Source organism: Myripristis murdjan, chromosome 23 (assembly GCF_902150065.1).
Source record: "Myripristis murdjan chromosome 23, fMyrMur1.1, whole genome shotgun sequence".
NCBI classification, from domain to species: Eukaryota; Metazoa; Chordata; class Actinopteri; order Holocentriformes; family Holocentridae; genus Myripristis; species Myripristis murdjan.
In genome coordinates, this window is record NC_044002.1 from 8,592,400 (window position 1) to 8,614,646 (window position 22,247).

Below are 22,247 nucleotides of genomic sequence, written 5' to 3' on the forward strand. Positions count from 1 at the left end.
AGAGAGTGAGTGGTGACGAGGGAAGAAAGATTTTGGCATGGTGCAGAAAGGCAAACCATTAAATATTCATGCAAAATGAATGTTCAATATCCACACTGAGCCAGCAGAAGAAAAATCCCTGATCTGAAAGGCTCCCTGGGAATAATGGGGAGTCACGCAGGGCCGAGTTTCTCCTATCGGATGTCATTTAACGCTGATAGAGATCGGGTTCTTCTGTGCTCATACTGAGTGTGACTTGAGAAAGTTTGAGCACCCAAGGGCTCGATGAAACACGTTACTATTCCTACTGATGTTAAAACACCTTTAGGAAGCTGCAGTTACTTTAGCTGTGAAAACCTGCAGAGTCCTGCTTCCTGTTGTTAGCAAAATATTGAAGTTAACAACTAACCCCAGTGGGGCAAATGTACAACTTTGACCAAAATAGCAGCACGGTTACTTAGTGAGAGCAGAAATAGCACCGGAGTCATTCTCAGAGTGGCATGACTCAGCTGGGATAGGCGTACCTGTGAGCTAATTGAGTGGAAGAGGTGAGAAAGCATGGGAGTTTCAACTAATGAGAGGAACTGGGTCAATGTTAAACCTGCTTACGCATTCACTGTGAAATAGATGACTTCCCTTCACACAGTACAGGCCGTCTCCACCATAATGACGCATGCAGGGCCTCGGGACACAAAGTTAATAAATTCACACACATATGTTCATATACATTTGCATCAAATAAAACACACCCAACTACGTTTCCTTTGAGTTTATTTCTTCCCAAATTCAAACAACATTCCATCAGCAACACCAGTTCATACATTCAAAGACAAACCATGTTTTCCTGTATGTACATTTAACCATAAGACATCCATATAAATACTATAAATAACAATAAATGAATGGATTTAAATAATAAATACTCTTTGGGCTGGTTTTGTTGTTTGCTGGTGGTGCCCAGCACCTGGAACAGTTCAGATTTGATATCAGGGTTATTGCACCATAAGGTCATGGTCCAGCTCTATACCCTGTGGTTCTAGTTTTCCTTCAAGTCATGAATTAGATTGACCTCTAAATGAGAAAAAAAAAAAAAAAAAAAAAAAAAAGCACACACAAAAAGTATCAAAACAGACAAACAAGTGACTGGACTGTGTAGTTTTGAAAGGCTTTAGGTTGTTGGAGGAGCTGTTTCAGGTTGGGCATGTACGAATGAACAAACAGCCCCGAACTGTTGAAGGTAATGAGATTTTCCTTATTTCTGCTTATTCTCAGCATCAAACACATCCAACTCAGTAAACTTGGACTGCAAAACATCAGCATGTAAAACAAAACTTAACCCATTATCATTATACACACAATTACATTTTTTTTTTTTTTTTTTTACATTTTCATTTTAATAATGCCTGCCTACTTTCAAATCAATGAATAAGGCCTTAAGTCCTCTAGAGGTAGGCTAAGGTAGGCTTCTGTCTTGAGTTAACATCACTTCAATATCTGCTGTTAAATGTGGGTTTCTCAGACCAGCTGTAAAAAAAACCTCAATGAGACCCAGACAATGTAATACAGAGCTGTCCTTTCATCCCCACTGTCTCGGTAATTAAGTAATTATTACTCAATTCCTCATTACTCGTTTCAAAAGCACTGTTACTGCTTTACTAGTTACTCCCTGGGAGCGTAATTCATTGCATTACTGGTTACTTCTCTGTGGCATCCCCAAAAAAAGTCTCAGGAAAATGATCTGGGAAATCAAAGTAGTGAGACTCTTTCCATCAAGAGAAATGTCTCATCTGGGCTAACTTAGTGTGAGAGCACATCTGAATGGGAGTGGGATAAATTTGCATTGTTCAATTCCAATCTGATTTCTATAGAGAGAGTGATAAATGTAACGATTTAATTATTATTGCTTTTTCTACTAAGGGAAAAGTAACCAGTAGATGCTTAAGTCACTGCATCCTAACATCATCATACAACCAACACCTCTAAGCCTGTTAACATACACACATTAATTGATTCAATAATTAGAACAATGACTGATGACTAACAAGATGTTATTGTTATTTGGTAAATGTAATAAAGTATAAGAACTATCAGCCCAAATGGCTTTTAAAATTATTTTTTAGCTGTTTTCTTTTTTTAATATATCATGATGAGAAACCAGAGGTTGGACTCACAACTGTATAGGGAGTGCCAACACCTTGTCAGACCCTGTAAGCACCCAAGGCCAGCCAGGAGCACAGGGGATCACCCTTCACCCCATGGTGCCGGTGATGCGGGGGCTGGCGGGGTTGGAGGAGTGCACGTTCCATGGGTCGTGGGTGGACGGGGCCAGAGGCGTCTCCCGGGACACGTTGCGCCCCTCATCCCCGGCCTCAGTCTCCACGTCGGTGTCGTCCTCCGGCACGGCCCGGGAGTCGGAGCCGTCCTCGGTCTGACCCTGGTAGACCGTTGTGCGGGTCGGCGGGATCCACGACCTGGTTCCTCTTCTCCCGGTGCAGCAGGAGGCGCTCCAGCGGCACCGTGTTCCTCTTGGGCAGGAACAGGGAGGTCTGAGGCAGGTTCTGCCCCGCCGAGTACACCTGCCTGGAGCCCTCCAGGTTGAACAGGATGCCCGTCCTGCTGGAGTAGTACACGTCCCGGTTGTTCTCCAGAAGCTTGTGATTGAACAGGCAGTCGTCCCTGAGGCAGATGGGCTGAGGGAAAGTAAAACATCCCGTTAGCCTGTGCATTTTAGCAATCAAACTTATTGTCATGATGTCAAAGTAACGTGAATATAATTCATACATTCATGTCTGTTACGATATGCCTTCTAAAGTGGCAAAAACGGCACATTTCCCTCTAATTAGGCTACATTTTGTAATTCGAGTTTTAAAAAAAATGGAAAAGGTGTTTTCAAGTTTAACGGAATGAAATCCTATAGAATTTTCACAGTTCCGCGGGGTTGTTATATAATCCGACTGTAAAAACAAGACTTATGGCCGGAGACTAGTCTGAAATTAGAGCAAAAATAAGTTACGAGCAATCCATATGAATGTTTCACTGGGGTTGAGATCATTTCTCTGACTTCCAGTGCAAATCAGCTTGGTAGTTCTGCAAGTATCAAATGGCATTTTCTAGAAATCAGTGGAGTGCCCTGCATGATTTTGCCTCATGATGTTGTCACTTATTCTCTTGATAGGTGGCATTGCACTGGAAGCACGTGAAGTTACATCACCTCTGGGCAATAGAATATTTTCTGTCACTCATTCAAAGAACAACAAGGCTCCAAACATTTACTGAACCACTTGTTGAAGTGACATTTCTGCAGTGAATACCGTGCGTAAAAAGTTTCCCTATGCGTAAAACCCAAGCACGGTGCGAACAAGAGGCTATCATTAAAATTCTTAAGCGAATGATTACAAATAAATTAATTAATTTTAAAAAAGTTTGCAAGGGCTCACTTACAGAGCTGAAAGGGTTGCCCTCCACATCCATACACAGGTAGCGGTTACTTTTGACTCCAAGGATGGCGACGCGCTCCCTTGTTTCAGCTTTCAGTAAAATCACACCTGTAGGACAGAAATAGTGACGTATTTATCCTTTACAGACACTTATTGGGCCGCAGAATTGCACAGAATATTTTGGAACAGGGACACTTACTATATGAACTCCTAACTGTGGTTTTGCGCACAGTGCCATTTAATTTGATCTCCAAGTAGAAGTTGTTGAGGTCCGTGGATGTCTGCAGGTGGACGTATCTCCTCGGGTTCCCCCAGTTGGATCCAAGCAGTGGCGAAGGGTTGGGGGCCGATTCTCCCAGTCGAAATCCCAGGAGGAATGCGAGTAAGAGCGCCAGCACACTGTCCCTCGTTCCCAGTTTCTTGTTTACGTCCATCCTGGTGCAAATCTGTGGTTTCTGCTGCGAGCTGCTGGAAGACTTCAGATGGTCTGTTGTCCAAAACTTTGGAGAGGGCTCCTATTTAAAGTCACCCAAAGTGCCACTCCTGCTGACATCCTTTTACGCAGAAAAAAAAAAAAAAAATCGCCCCCAAAGCAGATGTGCGGCTTTCCTGCCCCCGGGGGTGGGGGTGGGGGGCACTTCCACCTCTGTCTATTTATCCCGGTGCTCTCGGTCAATCAACGCGCTTTTATACTTAGCAGTTATTCTGTGGTGACACATCTTGACTCATTCACCTTAAACAATGTGCTAATGGTCCAAAGGCCAGTGGTTCATTTTTTCTAACTTGAAAGATAATGTATTGAGAAACAAATTAAGTCACAAAGAGTATAAATATAGCCTAAGGTATTTTATATATATATATATATATATATTATTTTTTAGACCAGATACACGCTTATTGTAGAATGAGTTCACCTCATCATGTTCGCAATTTGCTGTCAAATTAAATGAAATCTTGCCTAATTAAAGAAATGGTTGACCCATTTTACAAAATTATTTATATCATCACTAAGAAATGGTTGACCCACTTTTCTAATCATTTATATGACAACCCCAGTATGGTACTCCCACCGTTGTTAAACTTTAATGGACTGTTCTATAGAGATCTGAACACAGTGTTAAAGTGGTTAAATGGTAAGGCTGTATTCTTAGGAACTGGCCCGATCCTTTTACGCACCTGCCCAACTCAACATTTCCACTACTTCCCCAGCAGAGGGAGCCACGATCCAAGCTACAGTGTGCTGTCCTTTGACTTGGGAGATGCTGGCAGATTATATTTGAGTGACAAGCTGCACTCTGGCAAGGACAAAAGGAAAACAATGGACTCGGCGTGATCCTGTGTTATGGGCTCTAGTTTTTCACTCCCAGCTCATCTATTTTCACCATGGGACACGCAGAATTTTTGTACAAATATGAGCAGATTACCTGGCAGCTGATCTAGGACTGAGAAGAGCTGAACAGTGTCTTTTGAAAAAAAAAAAAAAAAAAAAAAGAGAGAGAGAGAGAGAGAGAGAGAGAGAGAGAGAGAGAGAGAGAGAGAGAGAGAGAAATCTCTTGGCAGTTCAATTGACAACCCTCTCCTGGTGTCCCAGCAGACATATACTGATTTTGCCTTGAGGGAGAAAATACTCTAAGTTTCTTTGTATTGAAACACAGACACACACACGCGCGCACACACACACACACACACACACACACACACACACTTCACACAATCACATCAGAGCCCTGCAGAGAATATGACAGCATACCAGCAACCAGTAAAAAAAAGAAAAAAAAGAAAAAAAAAAACTTTTATTGGTATCTCGGGAATACAGTAGACTGCTGTGCACAGCACATACATACAAAAATAAAAGGAAAAAACTTTTTTAATATCCTTACTTAGCATTGTCAGTGTTCAAAAACAAATGATTGAAGAAGTTTTCTTGTTTCTTCTTATTTTACAATCATCTGAGCAAACCCAAACTAAGGCAGAAGGTGAGGTATATGAGAACAGAGATGAGAGGAATAGGGTGGAGGCTCACTCCCCTTTTGAGCAGGGCTAAAAAAAAAAAAAAAAGAAAGAAAAGAGAGAGATAGCTTTGCTGACACACTGATAACATATGAAGATTGCAAACACACGCGCTTAATCAAGTCCAGGCCTCAGGCATGCTCTCAAGTCCGCTGAGTGTTATGAAAAAAGATATTCCTCACCTTAATTTAGCATAAATTGTTCCTGTGATAAGCTGTGGCAGGAAATTAAGAAGATACCAGATCATTTTGTGTGCTATTTTTTTTGGTCAAAGCTGAAAGGAAAGCTTATTTTTTTCACAGACAAACCCGCACTCATTAATATTTTAAAGATGTCTTTGATAAGGTGCTAATGGAGACATACATTAGACATCTTGATTTTTGAGAAGTGCCCATTGTTGTGCACAACACACATGCACAAAGACCACTTCCACATCCTTCCTCGGCTAAATATGTGGATTGTGTTTTGTCTGCTAAATCAATCAAAATGATGATGAAATTGTTCAAGTTGATTCAAACATCAGTGGTACCACATGCAGGCTCATCTACATCAGCAACAAGTCTTTTTTTTTTTTTGGTTGTTTTTTTAGTCAGTGAGAGAAACTTTGAACTGAACTCCCATTAAATTTGCTCTGCTTCATGATGATAGCGTTGGCATACAAACAACAGGACAGCATCTGTCAATCAAAGGCTTCCTCGGAGAAAAGAGCAAGAAACGCGATCGTGAGGAGAATATCATGAGTCAATCTTTGTGCCTTGAACATAAAAGTGGGGTGATACTGTGTTGTGACAGTGCGGGGGTACCGGGAGGACTGAATCCTGAGGATCGGTGAAGTGCACTGTCCTACTGGATACAGGGAGGAGAGAGACGCCCGGTGACTCCGCTCTGTGCCTTCTCCTCACGCACCGCATTAACTCTGCAGATGTCCCCTCCCCAGAAATATCCCAACACAAGTACTTGGAAAGGGGAGGGGAGGGGGGAGGGTTGTGTTGTGGAGCTGCATTTCAAAGAGGCAGGGCTCAAAATTCACAGAGAGAAGTAAAATTGTTTCAAAACATTTGCAGATCACCGGCCAATGCACGATTCCCAGACAGAAACTAAGCTCTAGATTTGTGTTCCGGCCAGGACGGAGGCCTCGGAGGCTGCTGATGGCTCTCACCGGGGACCAACGCAAAACAATGCAATTCTAGTCGGTCCGATGAATAGTCTTGTGTTTATGCATAATATGTACTTGGTTCATGCATAAAAAGATATTTCAAATTCCTATGTCATGGAAAACAGTACGACCTACATAGTGGACCACCCTGGCCACCGGGGTTGGGGCCAAGGCTGGTCCATGACTCTGACTTTGAACTAAAAAAGGCTGAAAGGAGAGGAGGAAGCTCCTGGGTTACAGCTGGAATCCCAAGGTCCCTGCAGTGGGTGGGGGGTGAGGGATTGGCAGAGGTGGTGGTGGTGGTGGGGGTTGGGGGGTGCAGCTCAGAGGGGGGCTGCTCAGGTATGCAGGAGGCTGCCTGTCATCCTGGCAGATCCACATTCTTGCAAGGGGTTTGACGAACAACAAAGACAGCGGGCCGGCTCTCTCCCATAAGTCTTTCCTGGATTAAAATAGTCCTGCTTCCTCTCTGCTCCAATAAACACAACAACTGATGGGGGCTGCTGGGGGAACGAGCCTCCCCTTTTTTTTTTTCAAGTAAACAGCAGCAGAAATGATAAACCGCAGTCATTACAGGGTGGATGATGCACGCTGCAAGATTTCGGCAAGATTTCCCACGCAATTTCAGAGCGAAACATGGATAGCATCTATGCAATATGTAACAGGACACTTACTATAGTATCTGTCCTCATGAGAGCAATATGTTTACAAAGCATGGTACATCTTCAGCTTTGTAAACAAACCACTATCATATGTACCAATGCTTCCATAAATATCCAACTGTATACAAGGACAGTCTCTTTCTTTTATTTTTGTAACTCCCTGGTGTCCTGAGCCTCCTTTGGTGCCCAATTTCTACTGCTTACATTTATAGAATCAAGCTGAAAACCCACACTGTAGTTTTTTTTTTTTTTTTTATGCTTTTTGCAGCATATACATCTAGAAAATTTGGCTGGAATGACAACACTGAGCTCAGTTCAGGAAATCTTAGAGAAATCTTGCAATGTGCCTCCATTCTGCTAACTGCACTGTCCTTCAGTCCTTTGGGTGCACAATTGACTTTTCCATAATTGCATTTAAAACAATCAGCCTACAGCTCCCAACACCTCCCTGCCACTGCAGTGCTACTGCAGAGCACACTGGCAAGTGGGAAAAATGGCCCATGGCACGCACATACTCCATCAAACGCAATAACACAGAGATAAATAAACAAACACACATATGGGAACGATTCTTACCAAAACATTTAGGCACCATCATCGATGGTCACTGTGCAACCTGAACTCTTTTTGCCTCGTTCGGGCGATTGCGATAAAGCAGCGTAAAAAGCTCCTGTTTTTTTCTTTTACATTTGTTTCACATTGCATCTATTTACATCATTTTCATTGGCTTCAAGGACAGTAGACATCATTTTTCCACAGCAGTTGCTGACACACTAAAGCTCAGAATTTTTGCAATTCAAAAACGGCAACCCAAAGCCAAACACTTCAGGAGCAGTGTCCAAAACAATGTGCAGACACATCTCTACTGTGCGCTTGTACTCTACAGTATTCGCTCGGTGGATTCTTGTGCAGACACTGACCAGGTCCAAACAAGAAGCTTCTCAAGAGTTTTCAACTCCATGCTCTGATAGATGAGCATCCCACCCTGTTTATTTGCTGACGATGCCACACAATCAAACTTATAGCTTCTCGCCAGACTCTCCTCTCCACATCTATGGCTGACTGCTCTCTGGTCACGACCACAGACTGTATATTACTTAATCAATCTAATTACAGAAAAGAAAATAAACCAGAGATAGCCGGCCCCCCTCTGAGCCCCTTTCCAAAGTGTCAGCCCTATTTCTGACTCCAGTGGGTGTCTCTTACATGCAAGTTTAAGGGGGCCACAAGTGGGAACACCAAGGCACCTTTAAATCGTGCAGCAAAGGAAGTGCATTAAGTAGTCTCATTTTCCCCACTAAAGACATCTAAAACTGAGCAGGGAACCGTCAAGCGCTCAAAGGTTTTAAAGAAATTATAAATTTAGCAGATATTTGAGCAGAAGTCCATGCATCCCTTAATCCAGTAAAGTGGTTCTTTGAGGTAATAAAAAGTATTCATTTCACTCTTTAAACGCACAGGATATAGCTCATCCTCCATCTCAAAAAAGGAAGTGACACATAGTTCAGTTACAGCAAGCACCAAGGTAAAGTGAGACAGGCAAAGGCTTCAACTCTCCCCGTCAACAACCATAAAAACAATAAGCAGCACAGTATGGCATATATATAAGTCGTAATACAAAGATAGCTATCCAAATATACATATATAAAGAGAATAAATATTTGTGTTGTTTTTTTCCCGCAGTCCATTGGTGTGTATATCATGAATATGCATTTCTATATTACCTGGAAGAACATCCACATGTGCAAAATAGTGAGTTATTGCCAGTTTCGTTCATAGTCGGGGGAGGAAATGTGTGACAGTCATGGCGGTGGTGGCCTTGTTGCCTCTCTTTACGCGGCCATGCTTGCTGAGGGCGATGTAGGAGCCCTTGTAAACAAAAGACTCATAGGCGTTGTAGTTGTTGGGCAGCAAAGTCTCCTTGAACTTGCACTCATCCCGAAAGACTCTCTAAAAATGTCAAAAGAGGGACAAGGTCAATCAGTTTCATGAGAGCTGCAGGATGAACATCACTGTGTATGCATGATTTCCATGTGACCTTTAGCAAATAGCCTACTTAGAAAGCATACTGTAAGGGAAATTGGAGGAGGTGACATTTTGTTGCAAAAGAATTGCCCTTTTCAAACACAGAAACCAGCCTCCTATTTGCAGTTTCTCACTGATGGTCAGAGTGAAAACCTGGACAGGCATCACAGGGAAGCTATTGCATAAAAGCATTTTTTCCTGGTAACCTCACTGGGAAACTAACTAGGTGTGTGAATGGTAATATTCACACTGATGCAAAGGGGAAGTGAAAGCCAATAAGTAATGGCCAAATGTTGAGCAACACAGAATGGAGGTACATACAAACATAGGCTGATAGTCTGACAGATACACTGACATAAAATATATCCATGTGTATTTCTTATTTCTTCACAAAAACATAAAGCTGCATAGAACCTCTTTTATGGTAAGTGGCAGTTTACTCTAATAAAGCACAGGCACTGTGTGCACTGCCTGTCCTCTGATGTTTTAATTAGTTGCCTCAACTGTTGTTGATTGATGTTGTTTCTATCAGTGCCACATAAATGCTACCTATAGGCCAATTAAAGCAATGGGTCATTTTACTATCATATTGAGCCACTGAGATGATGTGATGACCTAATGCTTTAAAGTTTACTAAGAATCTGCTTCTCTCTTTTTCTCAGTAATTTACTGATAGTCTGTACCATCTGTCACACAAGTGAATGATAAGCATGCGCTCCAAAAAGACAGTTAAACTTTAAAAAATTATGTGTGGTTGCTGATTAAAAAAAAAAAAAAAAGAAATTCCTCACTACTACTGGGTGAAAGAGTTATCTCACCGAGGCAAGACAGCGCAGCAGACTTGATGCAGTTAATGTGACATATGTATGTACTACATAATGTATAAGGCGGTTCTCAAGGAATTCTCAAGCTGCTTCATGTCACTGACCCCCAAACATTAGACACAGGCTGCCTTTTGATATCCATTTGGAAAGCTTTTTGTTGTAGCCAACTTAGCACTGAATTGTACAACTGTTACAAGTGAGTTGATACTAATGGTAAGGGTGAAAGCTATGATGGCTGGCAAGGAATGGCGTTCTGGTTAATGGGATCATTTCCAGAGGATTAAAATATACTGGAAAAACTTGATTTTAATGGGGACCCCCTGGACCCTCCTCGTGGACCCCAGTTTGAGCCCCCCTTGATATCAGGGCATATTAATAACACAACAGTCCTCATAAACCCGTGGGTCCAGTTAACTTGCCCTATTTGAACTCGTCCCACATTGAGGAGAATGTGTAAGAAAGACCCTACAGTTGCGCACACATACCGTTCCGTATAACCTTCCCCTGCTGTTCATTGCGACAAACAGCTCACTTCTCACTCCGAACAAGCTGATCACTCCTCGGTCCACGGTAGAGATCTCTATTAGACCTAAACGAAACATAATGTTAGGGAGCCCAGGAAAGCAAGACAGTGACACTGCGACTGGGGACAAAGACGAGTCCTGGCCTATGCAGCAGTGGGTGTAACCTTGCAGGTGCACTGCGACTGGATGGGATCTCTCTCTGCTGAATTAGCCCTGGCAATATTCACTTTCTGGCATTTCAAACATTATGATGCCCTAGGAGTGTACTTTATAGCGTGCTGCATGGCAATCTGTGCGTGCACTGCAGCGGGATGCAGGGTAAAAATAAGTTAGCGTCTATATCGGGTCCATGCATTCATGTCATGTTTTTGGTCAGGGAAGATATTTCGCACTGCACGGATGTAAGGTTTTTTAATAGAATTGTGTATTTGCTTTCGGAAACTTTCAACCATGCCGACACCGCTTATTAAATATCATGCAAGACAAGTGAGTAGCTCTAACTTTTACACAGAGAGCTGACTTCGCCTAGGGTTACACTCTTTTTTTAAAGTATAGGCCTACAGTGCATTGCCGGATGCAACTCACTGTATTGGTTCTCATTGTGTGCACCGCTTATCCTGCCATCCGGGAGGACCTGCAGGTGAAACCCAATGCCCACGTTGCAGTAGAGTCGCCGCACTCTTTTGATGCCCAGCAAATAGTCACTCTCCCAGTTCAGCTCCGATTTTTCCCCAGTTATACCGAGATAGGAGCGGGAGAAGAGGGTCTCCCATCTCTTTTCCAATAAAGTCGCATTAGTCCTGCTCGGAATCGGATAGGATGACACGATCCCAAAAAGAGAAGTCGTCAGGACAATAATTGCTGGCAGCGTCCAGTGCGTCCTGGCCCCGTTGGACATACTGTAGAGGCACCTTTGCGCAATGGCCATCCGGTTTACCTTTGGGGCACGTGGTCAAAGTTACCGGCCCTAAAAATACAGCTCTTCTTATTTTTCGTCCTTTGGCATGGTGGTAAAAGCTTATTTGGGGAAGGCAGATCAAGGCCCCATAGCCCGAGATCTGAGCAGGAGGAGAGGGACAGAGCGCGTCGGAGCTTGAGGTGGTACTGGTGGCGATGACCATCTTTCGCCGCTCCGCGCCTCTGGATAGGCAACGCTGGCCGTGGAGGGACACCACTCACCGAACAACCAGCTCACCTTGCCCAGGCTCTTGCATCCTCACATGACATCACTCTGACTTCACCACTGCACCCCCCATCAAAAAGTAGGAGATGGGAGGAGGGGGAAGAGGAGGAGGAGGAGGCGAGAGAGAGAAGCAGAGAGAGAGAAAGAGAGAGAGAAAGTTGCAGCGGCACCAGAGCAGCAGCAGTTCCTGATGGGAATGATGGGGGGTCCGACTCCGGTCCTCCTTCTTTACAACAGCGTCACGTTAAGCAGAATAAGAAATGGGTATTCCTGTCCTGCCTTTCAAAATAAAACCCTTACCGGCGCGCCTGTGCTGCAGCAGCTTTCCTGAGCGACATAAAGTATGAAAAAGGAGTGTCAACTTCATTCACTGCCACAAGACACTAAAACTCATTTATACTGACTGAAGTTCGAGTAGAAAGCGGTGCAACGACTCATGACATTTGGTCAGCAGCTTATCATAAATTATTAGATGCACATACGTCACCAAAATTATTTTATTTCCTTTTATTACTTAATTTTATATGTATTCCATATAAGGTGCAGGCAACTTGTGCTCTGTCTTTGCTCTCCATAATAAATAAATAAATAAATAAAATTTAGACTAATTTAGGCAAAGGTAGCCTATGGTAATTACACCTTAATATTCCACAGATACTCATAGTACAGTGAAAATCATAGCCGTAGAGGTCTTTTCAAACATTTACAATAAATTTATTGCATGTAGTACTGACAAAAACTCAAATATAATCAGGCTATTAGGGCTATTTGAATATTCAGTGTAGTCTTTGTTGTCCTGGACAGCCAGATACTTTATTTTGAAGGCCAAATCGCCTAATTCCCAGTCTTCTTCTGGTTAATTGTGGGTGACTTAATGCAGCACTCCTTCACATGGGAGCCCTGGGGGGTGGGGTGGGGGGCCGGAGGGTTGACTTTCATTGGATAGCGTTGAGCAATCATGGGATGGATGGATGGATCCTGTGTCCAGAACCCAAATCGGGACGGTGGTCATATGTCCTGACAGTCTGCTGCCTTATTTAGAAGGAAGGTGTAAAAACAGTCCGCCAGACACCGGAGAGCAAATGGCAATCCTGTCTGACACTTCCTTAGCTGTTTGTTCAGGAAGTTTACACAACCAAATATTTTGCCTGGTCAGATTGCGCGTTATTATTGTAAGAACGCAGCCAGGCACTCACAGAATAATATAACCAGCATAGCCTGATTCAAATTCCATGCATTATTTGGGTGACTCATTCCTCCTGAGGGCTCAAGTCCAGTGACCTAGTGCTATAGCAAATGTGGGATGATCATCATAATGTAAACAACCACTAGTAAAAACAAAAACAGTTATATTTTCAGATGAGAACTATTACTTTATGCCTTTTTTCTTGTTAAAAGATCCCATACTTCCATGCAGCTCAGTCAGGTACTAGTTACTGCAGTATGATGTGGAACTCTGCTGGGTTTACCTCCTCTGCATCCCTGTTTGCATCCCATCCATTTGTGCAGCCTGGGGAATTCCCCTGCGTCATGGAGCACCATCCTGTGGGGCCCCTGGGGGCTCGTGGCTGCCATGCAGGGAGCCCTTAGTCCCACCTTAGCAACAAGAGAGGTCCTGTCGGTGACAAACAGCAGTGACAAGACAACCATGACCCGTGGTGAGGAAAAAAACAAACAAACAAAACAACATTTCACATATACATCAAAATAGGCTTAGAGGTCCAAATTTGCCATATGAATATATTTATTGTTGACACTGATGCAGATGAATGTGAGGATATGCTTGCAGATATTTGGTAGCAACAACAGAGCACTGGAATAAACAATGGAATAAACAAGAGTGGAGTCCATAGACTGGATTAGTGGCCCCCAAACTGGGGGATGCAAGATGATTAACATAAGCAAGAGAAAAAATGGTTTGTTTTTGTTTTAGCAGTCATGAGCAAAAAAGATTGAGAACCTCTAGACTAGATGATATTTTTGAGTGAATCAGTGTCCTCCACATGTAAAGAACGCATCTGGCCAATATGTGTATATTCTGAAAAATATATAGTAGCGAGCACAGCTGTTGAAAAAATGATTCTGAGGATGAGAAATGCAATTCTCAAATGTACTTAAAGAAAACCTCTTAATGCGGACAACTGCAGAAATATCCAGAATGATTACAGCTTAAGCAGTGGCAGCTCCTTATGGAACTACTTGTTATAAAGTGGATTATAAAGTTCAAACAGACACAAGAGGGAAATTAAGAAAGTACTAGTATGCCCTTTATTTTCTTAATTTCGAAAAAAAAAGCGACGCTTCATGGTTTATCTCTTTCCGGACTCCTGTAATTTCACCTAAAGATTAGACTTGTGAATTTGTTAAATATGCCATTTTCCTTCAGAACCAGCAGCCCTCTACTTAAATGACAGCCACAGAGTAAAACGAAGGAGGAGAGAAGTAGGCCTTTAGTCCCAGTGGGGCAGACAGACCAGACCTGACTTGCATAGCAAATTAATCTGAGACAGGCTCTACATTTGCTGGGTAAGCACACGGCCATGCAAACAGGCAACGAATAGCCTGAATAGACAAAACTACGGGGCTATTGACAAAGTAAACCTTAAATCAATTGTGAGTGGGCACTGTTAATGAGGGCCATGTTGAGACAGTGCTGAGCTCTGAGGCACATTCAGCTAATACTATACTGATTTGAGGCTGAGGCTCTTTTTTTCTGCCAGTAATGGATTTCTATAATGCAAGCCTCAGAAGAAAATGTTCTTTTTTATTAGAATGCAAAATACTCAGTTGTATATTTTATTCCTACTGCGCATCCTGTTGACTGATTGGTATATTGTGACGCACAGGAATAAACTAAATTCAGTCATGCTCTTGCTTTTAATCCCCCTGATTTTTTTCCTATCCCAGGAGCTAGAGAGGTCAAGCTATGTAAAAATTGAAGAAACCTTGCAACTGCAACTGAGTCACAGAGGGGCAACAAGAGGGCAGAGGCAAGTAAATGGAATGCCCCCCACATTAGACAGCAAATTGATCCCGCCTATAGACTCGCCTTGACCGAATATATTATAGAAATGAGAGCCACAGGGAAGGGAAATGTGTCTGCAGTTTACGATTGTCAGGTCAGCTGTCTTTGTCACAATTATAGGATCTATTTAGTGCACATGCACACACACGCACACACCCACCAACACACACACACACATCAATCAGAATGGACTGAAAGGCGGCGGCCATACAAACAGGTTTTGTGCATATTACGCAAGTGCAAGTAACTGGATACATGAGGATACGAAGCTCTTTCAATTAGTCTTTTATTAACGTGGGGTTTAAAAGATGATATTGAAACAACAGCTGGGGAGACCCTGCAGAGGACGGGGATTTCTCTGGAATGACATCAGAATTGCGAGCATAGGCGGGCAATAATACTCAGTCCATCTGCACCTGGGTCTGGCCATCTGTATATATACAAATACACAGAAATGCTGCACAGGCCTATAGATAAACGCATAGAATTACGTCCCTAAAATCCCGGCAGTATCACTGAGGGTGGGTTTCATATAAATAAGAAATTCACCCATAAATGCTTTAATGTAATATAAAATCCACTTCTAAGCCATGAAAATGTTGTTAGGACATCTGGAGATAAACTGTTAAGTCTTTTGAATGGACTAACCTCTTGTTTACCTGTGACTGTGCACTGATGCACCACTTTTCCCAAACTGACATGACATATCATCGATGTTCAACTCTAAACAAGCAGACAACAAGGAGATTCTTCACTCGGGGCGATGTTGAGATTGTCTCAGGATGAGGGTGGGAATAATTGAGCAGATAGCGGAGTAGTGATGCAGTAATCAATGAAAAAGAATTGGATTTCAATCTCAGGGAATACAGGCTTGTAAAATAAAAAGCTACCACCCAGGATGGAGCTTGGGGTCCAGAGTTATGCTGAATCAGCTGATGTATAATTCAGCAGCCAAAAACAGACCATGTTATGTTGTTTCCACTGCTGCGGACGTTCCAGATTCAGGGGAAACAGCAAGTCATCTGGGAGAACGACACTAACCTACTTGCATCGCTGCTGGGACGTATGCAGTCGCTGATTTCTTAAAGGAATGGCTAAGAATAGCATTTGCCAAACTGAAATGAAAGAAAGCTACTCTGTTCCTTCTTTCAGTTTTGTCTGGAGCTTTGATTTGCACCGAGAAGACACAGAGCAGCTCGTCAGATCGGTGTGTTCCCAGTAAAAATACATTTTCAAGGGTACAGCCTGTGCACCTTGCAGAGAAAGATGTGTCTGGTGCTAAATTGGGCACAGTGACTAAGGGGAAATCTAGCAAGGCAGAGGTGACTTTTACGCTGGTTCAACAACTCAACCAAAAGTAGCTCATGACACAGCAGTTTTAACAATGAAGTCAGTAAGATTTCTTTTCTTTTTTTAAACCACAGGAACCTATCCATCATCAGACTGTATAGATGACTATCAGCCAAAAAGTAAAATGCCCCGGGGAGTTAGAGCAAGGAAAAAGATATTCCTTAGCACTTCTGAATGTCGAACACTATCTGTGGCATGAGCTGCAGTAACAAAACACCACAGTGATGCCCATAAACCCACGACCCACGTGATGCAACTTTCGTCACGACATCTAGTTTACAAAATCACACAATTCCAAAAGGAGAACGTTTTGCATCGTACAGTTTCCTGGTATAAAAGACAAACTTCACACTGTGTCTTTAGCTCATCACGCTTGTTTCAAACCAGTATGAATAAGGCTACAATGCTTGGTAAGAGCAGCTCCACGTTGCGTCGGTGAAGTTGTACTATAGATTGCCCTTCACTGTGAATGATGTAGAATGCCTCACATCACGGGCATTGATCTCCTTTTAAACTCAGTGATCACATTCTCAGCCCCAAGGGAGCCGAAAGACGTGGAAGCATCTGTCTGCATTGTGTGCGAGCTCAGCAGGGCTGTCGGCTCACTTCACTAAAGCCCAAAGCAAATCCCTTCATATGACAGCATTTGCCAACAAAACTTCAAAATTGTATCAAATTCTGGGGACTAAATGGAGCCATGACTGATGGCTCACAAGATATTATGTGATGAATTATAGGACACACATCTTACAGGAAACATTAGCCCTAAATGCTGCCATGGAGTTAGTTTTTATATGTGCTCTCCAAATAACGCCCTGACAGTTTTGTTTTATCTTTTTATCTTTTAGGCTAAGGTTTGGTTTGGGCCACTGGGTCACTGTTCCCTCAGGGCAAAAACCGGCAGATTTACTCGAGGCGGTCTCGGCCACGATGACAGGTTCATTTACATGGCCGCCGTGCTGGAAAGTCAGAGGATTTGGTTTACGGCTGCAGGGATTGAGATCAGAGGAGGTGTCAGCTGCTGAGTCGGCAGCCGATTCCCCTGGCTCCTCTTCCCTCTCTCCCAGGAACCCAACACCGAGCCAGGCCACCAGGACCGAGCACGGGAATGTGAGGAATCCTGTCACACATTTGCTCACCGCTTCGCACGTTCTCACCCCCATAGGACGTCAACCGTGCCACCGGCCCTGCAGATGTGACTACCTTGCTCCACACGGTGACTTGTGTGAGCACGAGCGCAGGGCAAGAGGTGGGAATAAGCAGAGGATCAAGGTAATTTGGCTGATGGGTAAAGGGAAACTGTCAAGCATGGCACTCTCCTGGGTGTGTGAGTCATCCAATATAGGACTGCTGTCACTCTGCCAGCACCACAAAGATCATAGCGTCCATTTTTGTCACAGCCTCTGCAGGATAAAATCTATTTCCACAAGGAGCTGATCAAAGATGTTGGCATGGTGCCTGTCCAGGGAGGTCCACAGATAACAAATGATATTAAAGTAGGAAGCCTGCTGTTAAGATCCCAAAGGATCAGAAGAGAGTAAAGGACGACTTTTCACAGAAAAAAATAGTCAACAATTTTTAACTCAGCGACAAAAACTGTTAAAAAAGTGACACATCTGAGCAAAATGATTCTAAAATTGTAGACTAGATTTGCAAGTTACATGCATTTTAAAAGAAACCTTTTCCAACAACACATTTAATGTTTTAAAAGTTGCTCTTTGTGCCCATATCGTTTCTTGTCAGAGAAAAAAGAGCCTTTTAGTGTCGCTGTGAAAGCATAGCCCATTATAGTAACACATGATTTGGCACATCAGAGAATTCCTGAAATAGGGAAATGATTAGAGTAAGCACTGCCCAAAAAGCAAGGTTGGATCACAGTCAAAAGCTTGACATTGTAGAAAAATGCTGGAGCAGCAGCTCAGCTGAATTTGCATGATGGGACTCTGTCACTCTCATATGTAAATATCGCCCTCTGGTGTGTAACAGTTGCAAGGACATCCCATCCCTGTCTGGGGGATAATAATTCACTGCATTGCAGCATATCATTGGGACGCTGACATGTGGGTTGCCTGGTCTCACGTCACTTTCCTTTGAAAAAATATAAATAAAACTCGTGAGAAGTATGAATTCTCTGCGTAACATATAACCACAAAAATGTACTTGATGGGTGTTTACAAAAGCACATTAGCTTCAGCAGATGCACAGTGTGTCATCTGAACACTCAGCTAAACTTAGAAAAGAAAACTGTGTCATCCCCTGCATTGCAGGTAGCCTGTCTCAGTAGAGTATCAAAATAAAATGGTAAACCTTCAGACACCATCTGTTTATCAATGGACTGGTGAGCCTGAGCTGTGTATCCTAACTATTTTGGTTCACTTGCTTCTGCCCAACAGGAAACAGACTGAAAATTGCCAATCAGTTCGGAATGTTTTTACACTGAAAAGTTGCAACAATGTCAACGTGATAAAAGAGGCTCTGATAGAGCTGATTTATAAAGCAGTGAACACCCCACATATCTAAAGGAGAGTCCAAGATCAAAGGCTGTTTCAGATTTAATCATTTTGGTGTGTAGGAATTCATGATAAAACGAAGAAAACTCAGCCTTGTACACTGTAGGTCATTATTAGTGCCATGCTTGCAAAGGATGACCAGACACAAGCCACTGAGACTGAACGTGCTCGTGTCTTCGAGCCTGTGGCCGGCCTGTTAAGCACGCTCCCTGGGTGCCCTTCAAGTGCCAGGCGGCAGCGCAGGAAACAATGCTATTTTACAGATGCTATTTTGAATGGTGTCAGAGTGTAAGACTGTCAGCCCTGAACTGTCGCTGGCCCTTTGATGCTGTTTATATCCTGGGGCTCTGTCAACACACATAATCATGCTGCAGATTCCTGACTCCGGGGCCTGATATTGACAATAAGCCTGCCCGACAACTCAGGCACCAAAGCCTCCTTATGATGACTCAGCATATATGAATTAGTCAACTACCTTGATTTTTTATTCATTTTTGCGCTGTCCTTGAGGACAGTAAATGTTTTACTGCTTTGCTGTGCTCCAGGTCCTCTGTTTCATCACTGCAACCTGTGAATGTAACAGACCGGAGAGAAGTGTCTGTGTCTATCATCTTCAATACAGAGTCGTAAACAACGGTGCAATGGTCAAGCTCATAAGCACTCTCAACTTCAGGATTAGTTTAAGCCATATCGTCCAGAAAAACACTTGTCAAGCTAAGTTTGTGCAGTGGCGAGCCCACACTTCCTTGAGTCTCTTTTGTGATTGTTCCTCTAAAGCCTCACATCCCCCTAGCAATTAGCTCTGTGGCTGCTGTGCGTGCGCACCAAAAAATGTCCTCGAAAGCATACACTTAAGAAGAGGAGGTCTCAGAAAACAAACCCCGGAAGCCGCTGATTGAGAGAGCTATCTGCCCACTCTGGTTCCCTGGCTAAAGCCGCGGCTGCTGTGGCTGTGCTGTGGTTGCCGCCGGTCTGTGCCTAAAGACATCTGACCCGAGGCCATTTCCAGACTACAATAACAACATCACACTGACACAACTGCAACACCGGATATCCGAAACACTTAGTAACTCATCAATCCATATTTAGTGTGTGGGGCTTGTAAATAAGTGGTGCTCCCTGCTGAAGTGACCTGCCTGACTGAACGGTGTCACTGACAGATTGAGGTTTTTGTCTCCCAAAAAAAGCTTAAACTATACCCAACACACAGAGTAATAATATACACTTTAGCAGCAAGAAAAAACAGCTATACAAACAAGTCATTCGGGTGTTAAAAATCATGTTTTTCTAAGAACAAGTCAACGAAAAAATCTGCCAGTGAGATGAGATAATCCCACTTGTTTCCAGTGCAGATTCACTTGTCTGAGGATTTTTTTTTTTTTTTTTTTTTTTTTTTAGGAACAGGAACAATTGTGTTGAAACAAGGCAGATCAGCCCGCCAGGATCAAGAAGATCAATAACACTTGTTCTGGAAACAAGTTGATCAGCATTAGAAACAAGTGGAGGTATCTCATCCCACTGGCAGATTTTTTTTTAACTTGTTTGAAGAAAATAAAGATTTTAACACTGAATATGAGACTTCACAACTTGGTAAGATTTTTGATAAATGTAATAGATTTTGACTTTACTGTAAAATATCTCTATACTTAAGCACTAATCTATTTTCCCCCTCCCTATTCTGGAATGTGAATAACAGTGTCGCAATTCAGTTCAATTTAAACTTTACTTCAGACTCAGGGTCCAGATAAAAGACAGGACACTGCAGAGAGCAAATTGGAAACAAAAGCACAATAAAAGATCACGGCAGAGTCTCCGCCTGCGGAACATCCATACAAGGGCAAGTGCATTTGCCTGAGCAAGCCCCACACAAACTACTACTCAGTGATGCTATACATAATGACGCTATTCACATCAGTGGTTGAGGGGGAAAGCTGCCTCCTGACCACTTCCAACTAACAAGTTCAAATTAAGAACAGCGATGAGCTCACTACTGCCAAGTAGGCTAGTAAATCAAGCTGGATGTCTAATTTGAAAATAGTCTGGTAATACTGCCTGCTGCTGCTGCTATGGATACACATCACATTTATGGCTGCGCTGCATATCTTGGCCAACAGCAGCTTTTGATAATTTAATTATATAACTAACAGGGTTAATTTAACATGTGGTACAAACAAGTCAGTTTGTAATAGTGCGCATAGCCCAGGCAGTTATTTCTCGACTGTCACCTGTTGATAGTGTAAACATACTTGTAATGGTAGTACTGGAAATAGTAAAGTAAACACATATAGGTAAGTAATCCCGCTTTCTCTTACCCTTTTGCAATACTTCTGACCCATGACTGATGAAATTGTGGGTTGCATATGTTATCCCACAATTGTTTCTATGCTTTTACTGTTTATTTTAATATTGTATGTCTGTGTTTATATGCTATTTTCAGTGTTTCCTTGCTGTTTCCTGTCACTTTTGCTGCAGATTTGCCCACAGGGATCAATAAAGCTTTGTCATAGTTGTGCATGTTCATGTGTCTTGACATATCTGTTTGGTTGTGCATCTCTTCCATGTAATCTGCTCTATCAGCACTGACCCTGAGATACATCACACACATTATAGCATCATAAAAATAAAAGTTGGGCTGGATAGGATGTACAAAATGAAATATTTGGATAGTAGCTTTGATCAAATATCTCAATACTGATACTGTGATGATATTGTATGAATGACTTTTTGTTCTTTCATAGATATATACCGAAAAGAAATTTTGGATAAATAATCATTCGGGATGTTGATATGATGAGCAAGCAGATAGAGGCAAATAGGACAATAAGAAAAGTCTAATTCATTCATAAAAGTTCACAAAATTGCATCCTATTTGCATCCTATAAAACAAGGAAAAGACAGTGCTTATGCCATATCACCATGATATCCAAAAACCCTGATGATGTCTAGTCTCATATCACAATATTAGTTTAATATCAAAGTATCACCCAGTCCTAAATGTAAACTACCTTGATTCTAGTGTTCGCAAGCCAGAATATTATTAAGGTCACGCTCAGGGGTCCAAAGTAAACCTGAGCTTCAGTGCACCAGCAGTCCTTGGAGGTTCACATACTGAGGATTGTGCACTACCACTGAGACTAATGTGCAGATTTATTTTCATATTCAGGTACATTTAACATCACATACATCAACTTCTGCCACAGCAATATTCTAGGAGGTTCTGTCTGTTTTTATGTAGATGAAGCCCTTGTGTGCTGCGTCCACCAGCAGTCATGTGACTTTGTTTAGGAATAAACGTGGGTGGCGACAGTTTTTACTCCAATAACACGGTGTTCCAGATCACTTCCTGCACTAGGTTAAAAAGTGATGTATGTATGAGCGAGAGCCAAAAAAGTGAGATTCTAACCTCATGGTTTATTGAAGTGCAGGGCCGGTGGCTTCACGGCTGTTCAAATGGTTAACAACTCATGTCTTGCCACGGCACTTGCGACATCGCCTGCAGTACGATGTAAACATCTATACATGTGAATGCAAGCGTGATGTTGTGACCGCAGTGTTTGCATGA

General features: G+C 42.7%; 2 protein-coding genes across 2 annotated transcripts; both read right to left on the reverse strand.

The window, feature by feature from the left end:
* Positions 1-2,227: 2,227 nt before the first annotated feature.
* On the reverse strand, positions 2,228-3,850 carry fgf23 (fibroblast growth factor 23). Its single transcript, XM_030046155.1, is given in 4 exon segments — positions 2,228-2,422; positions 2,424-2,669; positions 3,421-3,524; positions 3,616-3,850. Coding segments are annotated over 4 exon segments (780 nt in total).
* Positions 3,851-8,927: 5,077 nt separating this feature from the next.
* LOC115355282 (fibroblast growth factor 6-like) lies at positions 8,928-11,545 on the reverse strand. The gene is made up of 3 exons (XM_030046022.1): positions 11,203-11,545; positions 10,579-10,682; positions 8,928-9,194 (listed from the first exon to the last, which is right to left on the reverse strand). The coding sequence occupies exons 1-3, from the start codon at positions 11,543-11,545 to the stop codon at positions 9,018-9,020; spliced, it is 624 nt and encodes a 207-aa protein (XP_029901882.1). The 3' UTR covers positions 8,928-9,017.
* Positions 11,546-22,247: the final 10,702 nt, after the last annotated feature.